Source organism: Podarcis cretensis (genome assembly GCF_951804945.1).
Source record: "Podarcis cretensis genome assembly, chromosome: 2".
NCBI classification, from domain to species: domain Eukaryota; kingdom Metazoa; phylum Chordata; class Lepidosauria; order Squamata; family Lacertidae; genus Podarcis; species Podarcis cretensis.
This window is the reverse complement of record NC_137171.1, coordinates 79,424,601-79,447,851: the sequence shown is the minus strand read 5'-3', so window position 1 is coordinate 79,447,851 and position 23,251 is coordinate 79,424,601. Positions and strand designations below refer to the sequence as shown.

The 23,251-nt window shown below is 41.8% G+C and overlaps 2 protein-coding genes across 2 annotated transcripts; one reads left to right on the top strand and one right to left on the bottom strand.

Annotated features, from left to right (window-relative positions):
• Positions 1-1,060: 1,060 nt before the first annotated feature.
• On the bottom strand, positions 1,061-15,070 carry MKRN2 (makorin ring finger protein 2). The gene is made up of 8 exons (XM_079965070.1): positions 14,906-15,070; positions 12,462-12,590; positions 11,339-11,517; positions 10,242-10,552; positions 7,327-7,541; positions 6,253-6,363; positions 2,998-3,142; positions 1,061-1,392 (listed from the first exon to the last, which is right to left on the bottom strand). Exons 1-8 carry the CDS (start codon positions 14,932-14,934, stop codon positions 1,249-1,251), a joined length of 1,263 nt encoding a protein of 420 aa, XP_079821196.1. The 5' UTR covers positions 14,935-15,070; the 3' UTR covers positions 1,061-1,248.
• A 1,055-nt stretch (positions 15,071-16,125) lies between these two features.
• MKRN2OS (MKRN2 opposite strand) lies at positions 16,126-22,953 on the top strand. The gene is made up of 4 exons (XM_079965084.1): positions 16,126-17,489; positions 19,237-19,286; positions 19,947-20,109; positions 22,452-22,953. The coding sequence occupies exons 1-4, from the start codon at positions 17,179-17,181 to the stop codon at positions 22,672-22,674; spliced, it is 747 nt and encodes a 248-aa protein (XP_079821210.1). The 5' UTR covers positions 16,126-17,178; the 3' UTR covers positions 22,675-22,953.
• Positions 22,954-23,251: the final 298 nt, after the last annotated feature.

Here is a 23,251-nt window from a genome sequence, read left to right as displayed (position 1 = left end):
TAATAAAAAATAAAAAGTGATATCCTTTCAAGACAAGCTCTCTAGCTTGAAGGCGGTGTTTCAGTAGTTGTGCTTATTTTGGACAGCTGCTCTCAGAAGACAGGGCAAGGGCTTTTACATCATGCCATTTACCCTATGTGGTCCTGCAGGGCTCCCCTGTATCCTTTCAGTATCTTCATGATGCCTCTTAAGTGAGCTGTGAACTCTTCTGCACAGTACTGACCTAGTTATACCCTTTTGAAGATCACCTTTTTGAAGATAGTTAAAAATGTGGGTTCCGACTGTTTTGGTAATATAAAAATATCTTGCAGGTAGGTGCATTGGTTTATTTCCAGGCACTAGTCAAAGTATTAGTGCTCATCTTCCAAAGTCCTGGTGGACACATTGGACACCTAAAGGGATCACCTTTATATGGAAAAAGGTTGGCTACATTACTGAGTTTTCCAGCAGAGACTGGGTATGGATTTCAATAGAATATAGTCTAAGAGATGTACAGTGGCTTGAGTAGTATAGAAATCCCATAAGTGATATTTCTGTACCAAAGAGATGTTTCCTGCTCCATCTGCATGTAACTGCTGGCTTATTCTGACTGGACTTCCATTATTAGGAGTACAGTCAAAACAATGGTAGCATAGATTTGTGTGTTACTTTGTTAAAATATCTATATTGCTTATGAAATGGAGCCTTGTACTATTGCTCCTAACCAAATTTTAAAGAACATTAAATTCAAAAACACGATCCATTTAGTGTTTAACATTTGATCAACTGTACTGCTTTAACACTTGACTAGTCCTATATAATTTTCCCAACTTTTTTCTTATAAAAAACCCAACAACCTTTAACAACATTAAGCTATACTGGGGAATGCTGGTTTGAGTCAGGCAGAATGTTACACGATGATGCTTGATGTTCACTACTGCTTGCCCCTAGGTTTACTTATGATTTGTTTCCTGAAAAATCACCTCTCAAAATCTGGAAGTTTTCCTTTACTTTGGGGAACACACTGGTGTTCTGATTTCAGAAAAACAGAAGTTCTTCTACTTATGACTATACACTGACATTTTTATTTAAAGCAATCATTTTATTAAGCTTCAATTGTTCTGCTCTACAGTGTCAGGCTCATACTAGAATTTCACCAGGACTTCAGTCTCCATGGCACAGTAATTCTAAAGTGGTAAACAGTACAAAGTTATTTAAGGAACAGAAGGACTGATACAGAAGAGTACATGGTAGAGATCTTGTGGTGGTTTAGGGAGGAGCAGCAGGTTCAGCATCTGCTCCGGAAAGATGCATAAAAAGCTCTCCCATCTCTGTTACATCATTGTCAGCAGCTGGCAGTGTTCTGTTTTCTCGATCTTCAATAAAATCCCAGAGGCGAACAGAATTGAGGAACTAGAATTAAAAAAAACAAAACAAAATACAGTGCTCACTAATGACTCATACCTAAGAAAATATCTGCTTAAATACTGCGTACACCTGAACTGAAAAGCAGGGTATTGCTACAGCTAAAACAGCATCCTCCACAGTGCAGTACAAGTACGACAAGGTCTACTTCCCTTGGTACCAAAAAGATGCCAGCTGCAGAGAGGCACATGGGTCACTGCCAGAATTTCATTGATGTATGTGAAGAGTTACCTTTTCTTGGAGGCTACAGTCCCCTATTTGCCCCTATTAACCCACTAGTCCCAGGCAAAGATTTTTCACAGCACTTGAAACTGGCACCTTTCTCTGTGCAAGCATGTGCTTGACCAGTGAGCTATCAGTCCTTGTCCTAGGAAGGGCCTTTCTGTAAATGCAAGCTTGTGATCCTGGCCTTTGTATTTCCAAGACCTTAACAGCTCTTGGGTCCAGCTGATGGGAGTGTGTGTTGTAGCTACTACTACTCTAAATCCCCATTGGACTCTAAGGCCTCTTACATCAGCACTGCAACTTGTAACATCTTGGGGATTTTTGCTGCACCAGCATGTGTCATAGCAATAGCACAGCCAGCATAGGTTTAATACGGTAAAGTGCCAGTTCCAAAATACTGAAGCCAAAGTGTGTCATGCAGTTCAGTTCATCCATGACCAAGTTCAACAAATCCCCTCAGAAATACAAGGCCATAAATGCCTACTGAATATTGTGATCAGTAGTCAGAACAGAGTATATAGCATTTAGCTGTGCAGATTTCAGCTGGAGTGGTACATAGTGTTAAAATTCTGATCCTCTAGTTAAAATAGCAATTAAAATTAAATTTTCATGCACACTGTGGCCTGAGCCTATGTTCTGTCATGTAGACTGAAAAAATAAGGTTCAAAAAGGCTCTTGCAGTGCTGCATGGCCAGAGGGGTGAGGCTGTCCTGGAGCATGAATTCAGTACCAAGCAACTGTACCATGCTCAAACCAGGTGACTACTGCATGTAAACACAAAATGCAAACTTTCCCTCTTCAGAGGCTCCAATCGTATAGCAAAAGTAGACACAAAAAATGAGCTCTGAAGTACAGGACTTCAAAGCATGCCACTGTGCCTGCGCTGCCAGCAACGGCTACAGCACTAGTTCTGTAGGTATCTGTACTGATCTGACAAAACAGCATTAAGCTTACAGTAAAGGTTATAAGCAACAAGTGCACTATTATTAGAAATACAATAGTCTTTACTGAAAAGAAGCCTACTTAGATGATCCAAACATATAAATGTGTGATTTTCAGGGCTATTTAAAACCACACTTGCTAGCTAGGCAAAAATGAACAAGTACACTCGAGCATTTGTGTTTTAAATGCCAAGTAAACTAGATTCTGAAAGTGAAAGAACTCCATTGTCAAAGTGAGATTCAGTACTTGGGATCTTAGGAAAAGAGCACCCTGTTCCCCAAAGGGGCCAGCTATGCTACAGCTGATACTCTGAAGCCTTTTATGAATGTATAAAAGTGTCAAAGTCTTCAGTGGAAGAATGTGTCAGATCACTGAAGCCCAGCGCTGCTGTTTAGTTGAGAGAAGACACATGGCTGGAAATCTTACCCGGACAGTCCCCTCAGAGCTAAGCTGCTTTCGTGGTTTCTCTGGTTCAGCCCGTCTCCCATCTGGATAGGCATGCAGGTACAGACACTTCCCCCCAAATGGGCAGGTCCCTTTACCCTGGTCAAAATACTTGCAGGCCTTCCTCCTGAACATAGGAGAGAGAGAGAAAACACAAAACACAAGGGCATTCATTTATACCCTAAATCTCAAGGTGGCTAATGTTGCTAAAAACAAGAAAAAATAAAAGTAAATACAGGAGTGAAAACCCAAAGTAAAGGCACCTAAGGAACTTCAATGCAAGGGGTGGGGAGATTGTCAGTGGCATTATTGCAGGCATCAAGTATTGCTTGCTTTACTGTAAGGTAAGAGGAAAGCAATTAAACACAGAGCTTGACTAATTCCCTCCAGCACCCATCACTAACTCTCCCTCCGATTAGATTTGCATTGGTGACTCTGCTCAACAAAGCTTTAGGTGAATATAATGCTTCTCTATCAATCTCTACTGGAGCAGAGCAGTGATGTACAGTTCCTGGCTATGACAGTCCCTGTGCAGATCAGATCGCCAACCCTTTTGCAGCCACTCTTTCTCCCATGTATCTTCAGAGAAAGGAAGCAGGGTATGATATGGCAGTGGATGTGTGCATTTATTTCTGGTCCTGTTCTGACTAGTATACCTATACCAATGTGAGACTTAAGCTTCACTGGGAAGTGTACAGAGTGTTGTGGTAAAAGAGGCTTAGGACAATGTTAAGGAACTGTGATCTCTTTTGACCCAGTGGCACGCTTTAGTTTCTTACTAGAACAAAACGGAAGCAGGCAAGAATGTAAGACATGTGGCTTCAGCCATAACTTATTATAGGAGACTTGTTTTATTATAAAATCTTTAATTAAAAATTGTAAGTAAAATTTGAGCGTAACACAGTAACTTTAACCAGCTATTAAGTTCAACTGTTAAAATCCGAAGCAAGAAGGGGATAGATTCTTTGAGGAAAAAACCCACTCACAGAATCGGTTTTATTTAGAACAAAAAATTCTGTTCCGACATCATTTTACATTCTGAGTCACTTAGATGGGTCAACCATCCAAGCCTGTGATACCACAAAAGCATATTAACTGTACTTCCCATTAATCTGCATTAAGGAAGCACATTGTCCTAACTGAGAAAGGCAGCTTGCAACTTGCTTCAAATTATATTTAATAGGGCAGATCTTACTGCAATTTGAAAGTTCTATTTGGGTGCTTTAGCTGAGATTTGTGCAATCCAGGGGGTTCCCTTCCAACTCTACAATTCCATGATTCTGCTTCTATAAAAGATGGTCAAAGGCAGAAAAGATTTCAGCCTGAGACCATGTCAAAAATGCCAGTAACTTTGCTATTATGTATTTTTACCATTCCTCTCAATTCCTCTATCAAGACAAATCCAAAATGATTTTTTTGGGTGGATTTGTTCCATAAAAGAGCTGCAAAGTCAGGAGGTTTACTGCCAGGTGCTTTCCCTTCCTGCATACAGGTCCATTTTTGGAGCTGTCACGCTTAGATTTTCAACAGAAGTATATAATTTATAGCCTTTAGACACAAAACACCGAATCATAGGCTCAAGCTGCTTGTTCTGATCAGCAGCTGCAGATTTCAGCTCTAGATGTATTAATAGCACAGCCCCTGATGTGACTGATAAGCATAAACACTGCATAAATAAAGAGTAACACAATGTAAACAACAAAAGCTTTGCCTTTTGAGGCACACACATCTCAGAGACCAACAGTGAAGGTCACAGAATGACACAGCTGGCATTTGGTTAAATACAACAAGCATTTAACCAAATGCTAGATAGATTAGTAAGATATGTACACAATTCACTGTTGGCTCACATAAAATGAACTATTCACCACATGTGGGTTTTTGTTTTGTTTTGACTAATTTTAAGGGGACAGTTTGATCAAAATAGTGTGAGAAGGTTGAAAACATACTTTCATTCTAGATTTGCTGTTTCAGTTAAACACTGCACTTAAAAATGTTGTCCTGGCAAAGTAATGATTAGAAAAAGACTTCTTAAATTTCCTGATGTATTCCCCACCCCACCATGGGTAAAAAAATCAGGACCTTTAGCAATTTTAGAGAAAATGGGTATTGAAATGATTTGTGGTCTGACCTTATTACCAAGTTACAGCCTAAATGCAAATAGTAAACAAGTGTTTCCAGATATTCTACTTCATTAACCTCAGAAACGAGGCCATAAACTTCTATATATGAGACTGAAGATTAATGCAACCCGAGGACTGCATTCTCCAAAAAGACACAGTAGCAAAGTCCCTGGCCAAGCTATCTGAGGCCTGAAGTGCGGCTCGATGGAACTAATCATCAAGAGTCCGCACTTGAATTCAATATGACACACATTTAAAAAAAGAGAAAAGACGGCCTTTTCCAGATGCCAATACTCACTTTCATTTCGAGGGATAAAAAAGTGTGAGTCTGGCCAAGTGGAAGAATGCTAGTAAATCAAAAAACTAAATAGGGGTAGGTGGATCACCAGTGATCACTTGTAACTTGCAAAACATGCATTATGGGACACACAGCTTCTTGCATTTTTATCTTGTGAACCGCGCCAAGATCTTTTGATGAAGGATGATATATAAACAGAACTAAATAAATAAATAAAAATCTTATGCAAAGGCCATAGGTCAATTTGGGCATAAATGTTGCTTGATAACCCCAAACGTAGTGGGAACGTAGTGGGCTCACATGGCCTCTATTTCCATACCCCCATCTACATCTGCTCTGTTGGCAAACCAACTTTGCCTAGAAGACAGAATTGCAAATTATGGTTTGCAGAAACCAGTTTGCCTACAAACCAGAACTGAAGGACAGATGAAGAACAGAAGGCCATAATGGGAGGATGGAGTGTGTGAGCCTGGGTCATCTTCATGCAATGCCTTTCATCTGAATCAAACTACTAGCATGCTAAAGGGGGGGAAATAGTACTATTTGGAGCAGTATAAACATGTTACCAAACTCTTAACCAACACATCCTGGAGTTATTTTAATGGGGGGGGGGGGAGGTATTTCATCCCACTGATTGCCACTTTTATGTTTAATAGTCTGATAGACATATTCACAAAAACCTTTTTAACTACAGAATATAATAACACAATATATTTATTATTATTATTATTATTATTATTATTATTATTATTATTATGTAATTGAACGTCTCATCAAACAACTCTGGTCTCACATTATAATCATCATAATACTTACCCCACTCCCTGCTTAAATGCTTCAATCAGCTCGTTCTTTTTAGTCTGATCTTCCACCCAATACACACTGGGAATTACAAACTCTGATATCACACGACATTCTGGACAGGACCTTGGATGAAATTTAAAAAGTATATGTGTAGTTTGTTGAGAAGCAGTTTCATCCAATTCAAGAGCAACACCAAGCACTTCTGAAGTACAACTCAGTAGCCTGCAGCCTGGAAGCCATATCTGGGGCCCAATGTGATTACTGGCAGCTCCCAAAGCTCCCCCACCCTTTAAAAAACTAACTTAAAAACAAAGTTTTTTCTGAGGGTGGGGGAGCTTAAAAAAAGAAAAGCGAGCAGGGCAGGAGGGGGCAGTGTTGAGCTCCAATCTCACACTGGGGTGAAAAGATGTTTCAACCTCTCCCCTTATCAGTGTGATGATGGGCTCCATCATAAGAGCTGATATAAGCAGAGATTTCAGCTTCTCTGCTCAGATCAGTGTGGTAATTGGGATGCAAATTTCTGTTTCTCAAAGCTGATGCACGTCACAACAATTCAAAGCACAGTATTAAAAAGAGATGGCCTCATACTCCCTACTCTTTTGCCTTCACCCCCACTTCCAGAGCTGATCCAGGCAAGATTCTTTCCCACCATTTAATTTTTATCTGCATTCAATGACATGCTCAATGGCTACAGTATGCTGAATGTTGGGATGGCAATAACAAAAAAATTCAGTCTTATGCAAGGAACCAAATTTAAAAAATGCTAGGTTTCAGCATTTTCTGTACAAACACACACACACACATCTTCATTTTCTGACGCTCATACTGAAGCCAACAAACAAGATAGTCTGTTCTCATCAATAACCCCACTTACATATTCCATAATATCTTTTAGTTGTTGTTACAAATGGAGTTTTCCCCATCAATCGAAAAAATTCCTGTAACGCTGCAATAACAAAAAACCGTAAGCAAAACTTTCCTTAGTCAATCCTCAGCTACACTACACCTCATTTGAAGGTACAAAGGAAAGAAATAAGAAAAGTATTCTGCACTGTATTCTGAAAATGAAGGTTGTTAGGAACTTACTTTATGATTGGATTCTCAAACTGCTTGACACCCCTCCACTGCCGGATACAGGACAAGCAGTATGTGTGATTGCAGTTGGAAAGGATTCCAAATCTTCTTTCGGATGCTGATGGTTTGTCATATACCACTTCCATGCAGATACTGCACACCTTGTCCTGACTTGCCTGAAAGGCAAAGGCCTTCTCCATCTCGTGTTCAAACGTAGCCATGCACATCTATATATGTAAGAAAAGCCCAAAATATATTATATATTTTTAAAGGAAGCAGAGGGAAGGGATGCTACTATATGTTTCTGTCATGGAGCCACTACAATGTTCTGACAGTACAGTCCTAAACCTGTCAATTTAGAACTGGTAGAGCAATTCAAACCCCTCATATGCCTTGCTGGGGGTTGTGCTGGGGGTAGAGGTTCCCTCCATCCAGTCCTGCCTGGCTCTGTCAGCCTCAGATGGTGGAGGAGCTCCACCAATGAGAAGCACTTGAATATGCCCACTTACACAGCAGGTGCAAGTTACTGCCAACAGCATCCCAGATGGCTATAGCCAGTGGGAGGGAGCAGGACTGGGCTGGCCCTGGATCTACTAGATTCTGTGCAGACCTTGCTGTTGTCATTGTGATGGCAAATGAGTCAGATCTGGGCCTGTTCACAGCAGCCTGGGAGCTGGCACAGCAGAGGGATATTTTCTCTGCTTCCCCCTCCTGCCTCAAGCACCAGTCTGTGCTGGCATTGCTGCTCCATCAAGTCCCACTGCCACCTGCCAGGAACGTAGGATTGCAGCCTAAATCAAGCTTTTTCTAGGGGTTCCACTAACCATCCAATGCAGATTTGTGGAGGGAGAGGAGAGGGACAAAAGTTTCCTTGCTAGATTGATACAACAAGTTTTCCTTGGTAATAAAAGAAACAATAATTAAGAACCACCTCACCAAAAACACAGTAGCTGCTTTGTTGTTGTTGTTTTTACAAAAAAGAAGAGTATAAATACTAAACCAAACCAAACCCACCAGCATAAAGACCTTGGACAGCCAAGGGACTGGCATTAAGCTATAATTAAGCATGCAGCTGACCTTGGATTTAAAATGGCAACAGGATACAATTATGTGACAGTAGAATTTTACAGATGAGGCCCACACAATTTCAGACCCATTAAGCTTAATGAAGCCTACCAGCAACTATGTAAATGCCCTATTTTCACAGACCGGGAGGTGGGGGGTGGGAGAGCTGTCAAGCACCTGGTGATCACATCACAGTATACAGCTGGTGAGCTGAATTTGGCATGATGGGTCACAAGTTGAACAGTCCTGATATATGAGAAGTTAACAGCATTTAATTTAATACTGATGAGTAATCTGTCTGAAGAGAGTGAGGGGTGGGAAAGGAAGTAGGTTTGATTTTAACATGGGACAAAAGAGGAAGTGGGGTATGTTGGGCCAGGCCCAGTGATCTCTGCCTGGAAAGAAGTGACATAGGATTCCGCCCGATTTGAGCACTGGGCTAACATAAAGATTGTCCATTGCCTTAGCACAGCATATTGCAGGAGAGCCATCAGACAGGAAGGGTCAGGAAAAGAAGAATGGAACTACCGTAGTATTCAACTACTGCATCCCATCAGTGCAAGGATTACTGCTTGTGCTACAGGCCATTTCTTCCCCCCATGCATGCACCACATTCTCCCCAAATCTGTTCCAGAGGGTTAGGGGAACTCCTGGAAATGTTTAAGGGGAACGTGGGGAGGGGGAGAGGGGAGAACATTCCACTGAGAAAGCAGAAATTATTGGGCTAATGGAATATCCACTTAGCATTATGTTGTATACAACCTGGTAAGTAAGGGCAGAGTGTGAAGGCTATGGTTTTGTACTATCAATCATTTTTAAGAAGAATGGAAGCAGTACAGGAAACAATCCCAGATATGCAATGTATAGAATACAGTATGCAAGAACATTTATAGATACATTCTGCATTCAATATTTGAGTTACTGAAACCAACTATATTATTCAAATGAAATACAAGACAATTCATTTAAAAGCATCAATCAAAACTAAAAATAACAGTACAACATTAGCACACCTATAAGAAGCTCAAGGGAATTTCATTACTTCTAATCAGCTACACTTAAGAATTTAGCAGCAGGTTGAATTCTAAGGCTAGTTTCATGAGACTGGTGCATTCTACTTTGGTTTTAGATTCTGATAATGCTACAATAGACATATTTTAATATAGCTGTGAAAATTATATTTCATGGCTTCACACACTGATTATATTGTATTTTATGTATTATTTTCCAATGCAATTTTACATACTACTTTATCCAGTAATTCACTCAAGTTATTAGTATTTTTTAAGCCACTTGATTACTCATGGAAGGTGACAAAAACATACTTGTAGATACCTTAAAATGAAGCTTACCAATAAACTAGAGGAAAATATACTAGCAAAAATGTAAAAGCTACACTGACACAATAGCATTATCATGGTTTCCTACTACAATAGTGAATCACATTATTAATCTACATGGAGTAAATTTAAAGAGGAAGCTTTCCAACTAACCACAGTCCCCCACAATAGCTGAACTTGGGGATCTGTGGCTTGTTCAAACTATGCCTAGCGAGACCAAGCCAGGATCTGGGGGAAAAAGTCAGCTGCAGCATAAACAAAACCACAGTCCACCAAGTTCAGATGACAGAGGGAGCGGTGGTTAGTTTAAAACCAGAAGCCAAAGATTCCAGTCTACTTGATGAAGGCATGAAAGAGCAGAAGAAGGAACTTGAAATCTAGGCTCATTGCAGCTCACTCTCATGGCAGGAAACCATAGATTCTAGCTAGATCTGTAGGACGACTCTAAAAACATAGATCTACAAGACGTTTCAAGAAATACAGTATCAGGTTGAAATTAGTTTTCTTTTTAGTCATGTTTACCTTTTCATGCATCTTTCTCTGTTCTGGGTCAAAGGGATGAAGTACTTGCAAGCCACAGATTTCACACACTTGCCCATGGAGGTAGAGACATCTGTCACCAAACTGGCACATGCCAGCTGCTGCATAGGGACATAACTGTTCGCCATCAGTGTATGAGCTTCCAGGTTCAGCATCATCATCTTCAAGCCCACTGCGGATAGCTTCCAAATATGAATGGGGCTTTGCTTCTAGAGCATCTGTTGGAACACTGCAACATGCTGAATCACTCTGAGCGCTGCATCTCGTCCTTTCCTCATTTGAGCCACATAAATCTTGGGAGAGGAGAAAATAGCATGTGATCATGTGAAACAGAAGAGCTACGGTTAGCTGCTCATGAAATATCCCATCATAAGGTAATAAAGCAGCTGGCAGGCATTTCTAAATTGCAATTTAATTCAACTTGCCTCCACTAAACACAGGGAACCTACTTTCATCTTCAGATCGTAGAAAGCTTTATCATCTCCAGTCATGCACTTTAATTACTCACACCCAATTCTTTCTGGAACAAGCATCAGAAAAACATGCATCCAAGATTAAAGAATGGGTGAAAAATAATTGCAAATTTACAAAATGCCAGTCATGGCAGCAGGCACAGTGTGCATGAAGGGAGGGCTTGTAAGTTTCCAGGATCCTAGAGGTGAAGATTGAGTAGCTCTTGCCCTCCCTTCACAGCAACAGTCTCCCCAAGTGCAGTGCTGTATCTTTCTTCATACGAGTGAATGGCAGCCATGCACTAACATGGGAGAATGCAAAAGGGTGTACTCAGGAACATTATGGTGTGTGGGTGTGTGCACACAAAATCAACTTTTTAAACCTCAGCCATTAAGAATCAAGTCTGCTCCTATCTGACAAAGTTGGGGCCTGTTTCTTGGTCACTGTAGGCCAGAGCTTTCCAAACTGTACATTGCGACATGTGAGTGTGTCGGCTGCAGTGTGTGAGTCTGTTTATGTAAGGACAAATGCTTGGAATCATTTAGGACCAAATAAAAAGCAGCAAATAAGCAGAACAATGAAGTGTCAACAGCACTAGAAAAATGGGGGGAAAAAACCACTCTTACCTCTGTCTCTGAGCACTAATGTTTTCTTTTCACGTTTTCCAGGCTCATGTACTTTACTTTTTGTTATAGGTGTATTTTGCTCCGGCTGAGTGTTAAGGCTGTAGAATGGTGGTGCAGAAGCGCAAAGTGTCCTAGTACTCACTATGGCACCTGATGCAGAAGGTCTAACATGATCATATCTTAAGAACAAATAAAAAGACCACAAATATTAACTGCGGAAGACATTTATTTCAATGCATTTGTGCTAGTACAATTACCCTACTGTGTAATTCTCAGGTTTGGGGGGATAGCCACCCTTGCAAAAAGGGACTTGTTTCAATAGGCAGGCTGTTTAAAAGCAAATGGGTTCTTAAGAATGAGTGTCACTCACTGCTTGGACGAATTCAGCAAAATATATACTGAACATACAATGAGTACGAGTTACTGCACTTTTAACGTATTCACAGTACCTTCCTATGCAAGAATAAGTCCCACTGATTTCAATTAAGTGAGGGGCAGGGTTGCAGTCTTCCAGCAGAATTCTACTCAGAAGTAAGTCTTATTGAATTCAATGGGGCTTAGTGGGGTAAGGACTGCAGTCTAAATTGACTTTTTAATCTTTCCATAACATAATTAAAATCCCCTTAGGAGAGTCTACATCCCTCATCTAGTTAAGCCCAGAAAGTACTCTTAAGAGTAAAACTAAGATCCTAATCCTATGTATGTTTACAATTTCAAAAGAAACTTACTTCTAATTAATATTTAGGATTGCAGCATAAACATCCAAGTTCTCTGCACTGAGTTCAATGGTATATACACCCAAGAAAGTGTATATGGGATTGTAACTTTAGATCAACCAGCTGGGTTCCACACAATGCATTCTTTAATCTTGCAAGTTTTTTTATAAAACAAGCAGCGGCACAGATTCTAAGAACTAACTGTCCAGCTGCAACCAGGATATTGGAACATTAAGCTCTTCCTCTGATTTTAATAAAAATCTAGATATTACAAACCAAATAGAAGCCAAGCCACAAGCTGTTCTTCAAGTCTAGAGGATCAACAGCTTAGGAAATATCATTGCCATGACAGTCCACCCTCCTGCAAAAAACCAGTATATTTTATTTTTAAAACTAGCAGCCCATACCTGCAGCGAGTTCCATAGGCGCATTGGCCTTTCTGGTAGAATTTGCAGATAGTAGATGGTTTACTTGTGGACAAATCATGTGAAAACAGGCACCTACTTCCTTCACGGCATACCCCTTGCATAAAATACCTGCAGTGACAAAGAGAAAATACCAACAGATGACAGGCATTTAAACTATTTCTTGATGTTGTTCAGACATGACCAAAAATCAACCATCAAGCATTATGCATCAACTATAACATGCACCATAATGTGAAACCAGGAAAAGTGAGACAGAAATTAGAGCACAATTTCAAAAATGAAATGAACTTAGTAAAAGCATAAGTGATCAAGACATTGGAGCAACTCTTCTATAAGGAAAAATATTTAGGGCAGGCGTAGGCAACCTTGGCCCTCCAGATGTTTTGGGACTACAATTCCCATGATCCCTAGCTAACAGGACCAGTGGTCAGGTATGATGGGAATTGTAGTCCCAAAAACATCTGGAGGGCCGAGGTTGCCTATGCCTAATTTAGGGCTTTTTTTGTTAGAAAAAAGGCAAGGAGACAGAACCTCAGATGTGTATTGATTTTTACTGATTTGGGGAGCAGCTGCTCCCCTGCCTCCCCCTTGGCTACACCCATACGGGCCACAGGAAGGAAAGAAGGTCGGGAAGGTGGCCATGGTTGGAAAACGTTTGGGAAACACAGGACAAGAGCATACAACACCAATCCTGGCATAACTATACTGGCTGCCAATTAGTTTCCAGGCCCAATTCAAAGTGCTGCTTTTGACCTATAAAGCCTTAAATGACTCAGGACTACAATACTTTAAGGACTGCCTCTCCCCATATGAACCAACCCAGACCCCGCTAAGACCCTTCTTTGTGTGCCTCCTTCACAAGAGGTCTGGAAAATCGCAACAGGAGAACAGGCATCGTTTGTGGAGTGCTTTCTCCACCATCATTATATAGCTTTAGGCACCAGGCAAAAACTTTCTTCTGTAACAAGGCCTTTGACCTTTAATTATCTGTGTTCTTTTAGAAGTCGGGTGGGATGTTTTTAAAGCATTTCTTTTTCCTCTTGGTTTTAATGTATCTTTGGATTGCCCTGGCCAATATAAAGCAACTGACTAAATAAATAGCAGAAAATGCACTTGACAGAATATGTTCTTTTAAATGGCTTACTTTAAAAAAAAACAACAACCAAGAATTCTCTCTCTCTATTTGGGTAATACTAGAAACTGGCACATCCCATGAAGCTGAATCATAGGAGATTCAGGACATACAAAATCTGGAAATCCTTCTTTTCAGAGCATAGCTAAACTATGAAATGTCCTGCCACATAACACGGTGAGGACAAGCAATCAGGGTCATGAAGGTCAGCATCCCAGGCAGCAGATGCCTCTGAGTATCAACTGCCGGAATTCACAGGTGAGGAGAGCGCTGTTGTGCTCTTATTATGGCTCCGTGTCCACCTGCGCACTGCTGAGAACGAGATGCTGGACCGGAAAGGACCACAGATCTGATCCAACAGGCTGCTCTTGGGTTCCTCCTCTCGCACAACTAAGTTTCTGTTTCTCTTCCCTACTGGGGTGCTGATCGGCGAAGAATTGATGCTTTTGAACTATGGTGCTGGAGGAGACTCTTGAGAGTCCCATGGACTGCAAGAAGATCAAACCTGTCTACTCTTAAGAAAATCAGCCCTGAGTGCTCACTGGAAGCACAGATCGTGAAGCTGAGGCTCCAGTACTTTGGCCACCTCATGAGTGAGAAGAGAAGACTCCCTGGAAAAGACCCTGATGTTGGGAAAGATGGAGGGCACAAGGAGAAGGGGACGACAGAGGATGAGATGGTTGGATGGTGTTCTCGAAGCTACCAGCATGAGTTTGACCAAACTGCTGAAGGCAATGGAAGAGAGGAGTGCCTGGCGTGCTCTGATCCATGGGGTCACGAAGAGTCGGACACGACTAAACGACTAAACAACAACAACAACTGGGGCGCACTTCAGCTGCTCAAAAGCAAGCTAAATAAGGAGACACATACAGGCGCGTGCGGAGGCGAGCTAGGTAGGGATGGGGGGGGCAGGATCACAGAGGTTGCCTCGTCCTCTCCCCCCAAGGAGGCCAGATCCCAAAGGGCCTCCCACACCCCGTGGCTTCTAGGCCCACGAGGGTCCCCTTGCAGGGCTTCGGGACCAACGGGGCTGCAGGCGGGAGGAGGGAGCGGGGTGTGTCCGCCTGTCACCAGGGAAATGGAACAAAGGTAGGAAGCAGAAGCAGCGGCGCCCGCCTCTCCTTCCCCTTCCGTTGGGTGGGGGAGGGGGCTCTCGGGACTTTAACGGGCGGGAGGAGGGAGGGAGCCCGGCCGCCTCTCGACCCCTCCCCGGCGAGGGGCGGGGCGTGCCCGCGCGCCGTAGGGCGGTGGGTGGGGGAGGGGAGAGGTCGCAGTGCTCGGCGGCTCTGACCTGCAGGTCACGTCCTTAGTGCTGCTCATGTCTCCTCCGGCTCCGCTCCCGCTTCGGCGTCCCCTCCCGGCGCAGCTCCTCGCATTTTGGTTCCGCTGAGCCCTGAGGAGCTTAAGGCGGCAGGCGAAGGGAGGAGGAGGAGGAGCTGTTTGGGAGCCCTGCCAAAGCTACCCGGCCTCTTCTTGCAGGAACTGGTTTCCGGTCGGAAGGCATTAGGAGAGCACACACGGCCGTAATTAGAAGCCGGATGCTTTTGGCTGTGGCGGAAATGGAGGCCGGCGGCGGCCATGGAGACTTGCCGAAGCGCCTTGCCAGCCTGTGGGGCTAGAGCGGCCGCGTGCCTGAAGCGAGAGCGAGGCGGCGCGCCCTCTAGCGGCGCCTCTGAACAAGACAGTCGTTCTCAATCTACGGTGGCGCCGAATCGTTTGGGAGCTGCACATCGCCCTATCTAGCAAGGAGGGCGGGAAGCGTCACAAACACCAGGAATCATAGAATCCTAGAGTTCGCAAGGGTCACGAGGGTCATCTAGTCCAACCCCCTGCAATGCAGAAATCTTTTGCCAACGTAGGGCTCAAACCCATGACGCTTAGATTTAGACTCTTATGCTCTGCCAACTGAGAGACAATATATTTCCTTCTTTTGCTTCCTTGTCTCCCCAAATATAGATGCAATGTGCAAGGCTAAGTAGATTTAATCAGAAGTAAGTCTATTCTCTACTTAGTGTGCTTAGGGTACACTAAGTAATTCCAAAAATTACTTCTTGGAAGTAATTTTCTAGAGGCAATATGCAGAAAGAATTTGAGCTCTCTTCAGCAGAACAGCCAACTTGCCACGACACACCACCTTTGCAGCATCTGCACTAAGGTAAAGGTAAAGGTACCCCTGCCCGTAAGGGCCAGTCTTGACAGACTCTGGGGTTGTGCGCCCATCTCACTTAAGAGGCCAGGGGCCAGCGCTGTCCGGAGACACTTCCGGGTCACGTGGCCAGCGTGACATCGCTGCTCTGGCCAGAGCCAGAGCCGCACACGGAAACGCCGTTTACCTTCCCGCTGGTAAGCGGTCCCTATTTATCTACTTGCACCCGGAGGTGCTTTCGAACTGCTAGGTTGGCAGGCGCTGGGACCGAGCAGCGGGAGCGCACCCCGCCGCAGGGATTCGAACCGCCGACCTTTCGATCGGCAAGCCCTAGGCGCTGAGGCTTTAACCCACAGCGCCACCTGCGTCCCAGCATCTGCACTACAGACTTTCAAATGTTGGTGTTGAAATATATACAACAAAAAATTAATCAGTTTGAGTCGTGTGACTCAATTTGAGTCTACTAGACCCCAAAATTTTAAGCAACGTGGACTGAAGTCACTTATGGTGCCTGTCTGGGATTAGGGCCCCTAAAATTTAAGCTTCATTAGTTTCATAGTAATCTGCTCCAGGGTTTCGTAGAGCAGAGTCCAATTCCTCACAAGAACTTTACACAGCAGGCAGGCAGATCACATGGAGAGAGAAACCTTGCTTCCTGCAGCTAGTAAGATGGATTCCTGGGTGGTCCTTTAGCTCTGATTACTGCCTTGGTTCTTGTTTGGAGCTGCTTTCAGTTATATTAGAATGTGGTCAGTAAGAACAGCTTTACAGTGGTACCTCAGGTTAAGAACTTAATTCATTCTGGAGGTCCGTTCTTAATCTGAAACTGTTCTTAACCTGAGACACCACTTTAGCTAATGGGGCTCCCGCTGCCACTGCGCGGCTGCTGCGCGATTTCTGTTCTCACCCTGAAGCAAAGTTCTTAACCCGAGGTACTATTTCTGGGTTAGCGGAGTCTGTAACCTGAAGCGTCTGTAACCCAAGGTACCACTGTATTATGCTGCTAGGTTTGCCTGACTGCTATGCTAGCGGAGAAGCAGGTGCAAGCCCCAAACTTCCAAGTCATAGTTTTCTTTCTGTGCAAAAGAGAAAATACAGGGGCCTTTCTGTTTAACATCAGTTAACATAGCTTTGGGGTTTCGGTTTTATATGCAGAGAAACAAAAGGCTAGCCACTAGCAGGAACTGAGCCAATATTGACCACGGGAGTGGGCAAATTACAGCTGCCATACTGTGTGAATCTACAGCAGAATAACCTCATCATGATGTGAAAAAAACAAATACTGGCTCTTTAAGGAAATGTCCACCTGCAAACCCTCCCTCCCTGCCCCCTTCTCGGCTTCCTTCTCTTAGAGGAGTAATTGGCTCTCTGATCTGTCATTCTCACCTGCACAGCTAACAAATCCCACCCACTTTCCCATGCCCATTTCAGTAGTTAAGCTCTGCCTTTCACCCATAAGCCTGTGCCAGGTAGAAGCCCAGCTGCATTTGCACAAGGAGGAGGCAGAAATCATGCAGCCTTTGGACTCAGAGAGAGGCTTAATCAAAATCAGCCACTGTAAGAGAGACATATTTGCTTCCTTTGTGCCCAAGCATTGTCCCCTGTGTGGGCAGAGCCTGTTCTACAGGAAACTGGAAGAAGCACCTGTCACTATCCCCAGCCCATTTGTTAATGGGCACAGAGAAAGATGTTCTTTTTTACTTAAACCTACTACAGGAACCTTTCTGAGGTAGGATTTTCTGCTCAACAATGCTGTTTAGTATTTATGTTCATTTTGCTTGATTGTGTGCTCAGAAAGAAGACATATGAAAGCTACCTTACGATGGATTAGATCAGTCCATCTGCCGCAGTCCACTGATGGGTAGCAATGTTTTCCCAAGATCGGGGGCTAAATTCTCTCTTATCCTTGCAGTGTGGCAGCAGGATTACAGGTGCCAAGGAATGAGCAGTGTGCAGTGCAGAATGATAACTGATAGGACTGAGATTTTGCCAGCATGATGGTACCATTGCTCAAAGATCTATACTGTATTGGTTGTCAGTTTGTCACTGGACCACATTCAAGGTTCTGCCATTCAAGGCCTTAAGAGCTTGGGAACACTTTAGTTAAGGGATTGTCTTGACCTACATGTGCCAATTTGACTGCTTTGATCTGGGGAACTTGCACTTTTACAAGTGCCATATAATGTCTGCTTTGCCTTTGGGAGGAGTTGATCATTTAGTTTGGCAGCACCCTCACTGTATTTCAGACATGCACTGAAAGAGTTTTTATTTTAGCAAGCCTACCCGGACCTATGATTTAGTTACCATATTTGTTTTAGAAGTTCTATGGTTTTCATCTGTGTCTTAATAATTATTATTTCATGTATGTTTCTTAATAGTGGATTTCGGTACAATTTTATTATGTACACTGCTTAGAGAGTTCTTGGATTAAATGGTTTGTAAAACTTTAAAAATGAAATAAATATGGCACCTTCTGCAGACAAACCATGTGGTCTTATTCTAAGCTCTGGTGTAGAAATGAGTAAATTCTACATAATTTACTAAAGTGAGTCAAAATTTGTTTTGAAACCAAATTGACAGGTCAGGAGGTCTAATTTAGTGATCAACTGTAAAGCGCTTTGATATTTTTTCTTGTAAAGCGATATAGAAATGAAAACAAACAAACAAACAACACCACCACCACCTTTATAGAGTTACAAATCCCACGATCAGTTTAGAGCAGCATTTCTCAATCTTAGGTCTCCAGCTGTTTTTGAACTACAACTCCCATCATCTCTAGCTAGCAGGACCAGTGGTCTGGGATGATGAGAACTGTAGTCCCAAAACAGCTAGAGACCAGAGTTTGGGAAACACTGATTTAGAGCAAGGGTAGGGAACCTCTTGTGCTTCAGGCCAGATTTGGGCCAGCGGGAGTCCTGCTTCAATATATGAGGCCATTCCTTGCAAACCACACCCAACTATCCCACATCTGTGGTCGTATTTGGTGCCATGGGACAGGTACCAACATAGCTGCAAAGGAACAATGGGGAGCTTAAAGGTTCCCCATGCTTGGTTTAGAGGAGTTATAAAACCTACAGAACGTGGGGTGCAACCTGATGAAAAGTATTGATCAGTTACTTGCATGAGTTTTAGTTAAGTAATCTATCAATAACATTTGCATTAGGATGAAAATAATTTCCAAAATAAACTTGTTATTGTTGTCTTCTAATATGGTGCTAACCACCTGCAGTTTTTATAAGTGCTTTTTTGTATGTATATTATGTATAATTTGCTGCCAGATTGAGGCAGCCTTTTACTCATTTAGAAGTTTAATTAATTAAATGGAACAGTAATTACATTTGATAAGATTGTAGTCAGTCTTTTCAGGGCAGAGAGAGGGAACAGGACACTTCCCTATATTGCAAAAATATAGCATTTCCCTCCCCAATAACTGGATTGTTTTCTAACATGAAAAGATATTAAATGTCTTCTTTCAGAGGGTATGATGGAAGTTCTGATCTCCATGTTGGAATAACCAATACTAATGGTAAGAGACATTTGTAATTCACTTTCTAAATTAAGATTCTCTATGTGAAACATAAATGTCTATTGGACTCCTTTCCTTCTCTCAGGTTGCTCATCCTTTGCCTATTGCCTACAATGTCTCCCCCTTCAACCTCCTGGCATTCTGGCCCTTGATTTCTCTTCCTTTTCCAAGATATCGGGCTCCTTACTGCAATCTTTCTACCACCAATCCCCTTTCTGCTAAGTCTACATAACCATTTTTTGCTGGGGAAAGTTCGCATATGTGATTGCCTGTAGCTAGAGCTCTTTTCAGTTGTGCCTAGGGATGCAAGAAGGCATAATTTTTTGTTCCACCTGTATTGGTTTTATGCAGCACTGCTTCCATTCCACCACCGTTTGTCTTCTGCCAAAAATGTTAGTTGTCTTGCTTTCTGCTGTGGCGAAATTACACAATTTAGGTAATTAATTATGCCATTACACTGACATTCATAGGACTACATACTCAGGGTTCATATAACCAACCCTTTTAGAACTACTGTTCAGATGAGCCTGTAAAAGAAATGGGAATGATGTTGCAAGTGACAGAAATTAACAGAATGGAATGAATTATACTATTGGTCAACATGTCATAACTAATCCTTGCATTTTGCATTTCTGATTTGTCTTGTTGCTGTGTATTTAGGTTTAGTGTATAATTACAACGAAACTGGAGTTAACAAAGCTGAGCATGGATGGGAACAATGTGTAAGTGTTCATCTAGTCCAGCCTGACATGTATGGCCTGCTTAACCAATGGGATACATATCTAGAACAATTCTCTGCAGCAGAAATCTGGCTTCCACACAGGTAAGAAGCTCCATAGACAAATGTGACTATGTTCAAAGGCAGCTAAACTAGATATCCTTTGTTTTGGAACTCTGCCTAGGTGGTAACTCAGAGAAGGATCTGATGTAGTCATTTGGAGAAATTGTTTTAGACAAAATTACTTTGAGGCCTCTTTCTTCATTAACCTTCTTTAACCATTTCTGTATATTTTGGGTTTAATAGAGATTCTGACAGTATGTATTGTATGAACAATACTAGAAGGGAGAGGTGACTCGAGACATCACAAGCAGTTCCATGTAACTTTGTAGTGTTATGGTTTTGCAGAATAAATTATCACTGGACTCCATTCTATTTTCAGTTAACGCTTATCTGTGCAATCAAATATATTGTTGCTGGCTTTAACTTCTGTTCAAAGTTGTCAGATGTGTTTCATAAGGAACAGGAATTGATTGGAATGTATACGACCGTTTGATACACTGATCAAGAGGGAACGGGATGTAAGCATGTACAGAATTGCACTTCTGTTGGAAGACGAACAAACAAAACCAAAATACAGGCAGGTTTTGCTGCTTTCATTATTTATGTCAGCCTCTCTCAATCAGGTGCTCTCCAGCTGCGTTAAACCACCATTCCCACCAGCCGCAGTCAGCATAGGCAATTGTCAGAAATGATAGGAGTTGTAGTCCAAAATTTCCAGAGTACCAGAAGGCTAATCTAGGCCTTAGCAACATTTCAGTGTCCATATTCACTGATCCAATGATTATTAGGATTGATTTCTCTTGAAGTACATTCCAAATAGTCCTTCGAGTACAGCCTATGGTTTCAGTGTGGAAAAAAAAAACATATGTTTGCTTTTCAAGTACTTCTAGCGACAGGAACGTCATTCCAATAAAGGCTTTAGTCAAGCTATTTTTCTGCGACCCAGCATAATATATACAGTGATGATTACAAGTACCAAAAAGGATCAACAAATGTTAAAGACCTGATGATTACTTACAAGTTCTGGAAATTTGAAAAAATTAATGTAAACGTAGAATATATTCTCTTTTACCTTAATTGAACAAGAGCTTTCTGCAGGTTTCAAGTAATCCAAGAAGGGACTCACTGGCATCCCCAAGCTATGGAAAAGTTACAGGCAAAGACACTACTCTGAAAATTACAGCACTCTTTTTGCTAAGAGCGTGTGACATAAGAAATGCTAGTGGTGAGAGCATGTGTCTACCATGAGATTTGTAATTTTACTGCAGTTCAGTAAGAAAAGAAAGACATAAATCTTATTTTTTATTTTAAAAAAACCATTTTGTTCTGGATCCTAAACAGGCAGTCATAAAATTTGCGGTTGAGGCCATCATCTGTTTTTGTTTTAAGCCAAGCCCACCCAGTAGTGTGTCGCCTAAGAATAGGCTGCAAAAGCACTCAGAGCCACTCCATCCTTTTAAGAAACCTAAACTTGTATATCATAAAAATTAGCTCAATACATACTTTGAATTTTAGAGAAATAGGCTTTCAAAGTGAGAAACTTACCAAAAAAGAAAAATCATACAAGGATGACATTCCCTGGTTTTTTTTTGTTTTTTTTTTTTGTATTTTGACTAATTTTAATGAATCAGCACTGTTCTAATAATAATGAGGAACACATTGCAAAGTTAACCTGACTACAGAGTTCCTCGGTTACACTTCAGTTAGCATATGCAAACCACATCCTTACAGCTCCATATGCCATATATGCATGTTTTGTTACCCACTGGAGAATCACAGGACAAGTAGAATTTCAGGCACACGGCAATATGCAAAAAGAGATTAAATGCTATTGCTAAATTCAGCTTTCCAAGAAGAGAAAAATGTAAAGGTGGTAAGAACTGCATCCAAGATAAATTTATGGGTGAACCAAATATAACTGAAGGAAAATTAAGCCTCATACTGAAAGTTAGAACTTTAAATAGAAGGCAGAAGTTTCCACTTGTGCAGTAGTTTTTTAAAAAAAATAAATATGAGGGCAGTGTGATGGCACATATGACATGGCACATATGACATGAAAGTTTTGTCGGGGGGGGGGAGAGGTGATATTAGCATCTGCATCTTTCCATCATTTCCATGTGTAACTTTGTATAGACAGAATGAATGTGACTAACCTCAGCAAACATAAGACACTAACCAATGGTGGCTTTGCTCCACCACATCCCCAAGTTCCACCATTTTAAAAATCCTTCCATAAATGATGTTCTGCCGGTGCATGTTTCCATTGGTCAAGGATTGCTCTGGCATAATGGCCTGCCTGAACCATCATCACAAGCTAATAAAATGTTTAATAGTCATGTATCACATTGGTTTCTTATGCTCATTTCTGGTTCTCCCTTTAATAGGTATGAAGAACATCTCCATAACTGTTATACCTATGCACTAACATTTATTAACTGTGTGCTTAGTGCCCAAAAGAAGCAGCAAATGAATAAAAGTGAATTTACAGAGAGATTTGTGATTCCACGAACAAGGAAAGCTTCCAAGTATATCACCATCTACAAGGAAATATGCAAGAATGGCTTTTATGCGGTTGACCTTCCTGCTCAGGAGGGCACTGCCATTTGAATTTATAATGAGGGAACTATATAGCAATGGAAGTAAAATCCTTATGTTAAGGCACTTATATTTCTTGTTCCTATCATCTCACAAGAAAACACGAAGCTGGGACTGCAACACATGTATTAAATCATGCTGCACGTTTACTCAGAAGGCGGTCCCACAGAGACTGAGGATTAATCTCAAGTATCCATAAGACTATGGAACCTTGAGGCTGTTCCAATAAACTTCTACTTTTCTAAACAATGACATTTGGAAGAATGAAATAAAATAAAGACATTATCTGCATTCTTGCATGTTCTGATTTTTTTTTTTTTTTTTTTTGCATATTGCAAGTAACCTTCAAAATCATTAACCTAACAGAAAAAGCTTATTTTAATTTGCACGTTTACTCTATAGCAATGTTAGTTTACAAAGGATGGTAGGTAGAAAACTGAAAACATTCCATCCTAGGTGTGTTTCTGATTCGAAACAAACACTGCTTTACTCATGCTACAGTCCTATGTGCACTTACTTAGGAGTAAGCCCCACTGAACTCACTGGGATTTACCTCTGAGTAAACAGGCATTCCTCTAAGCCGTTCTGA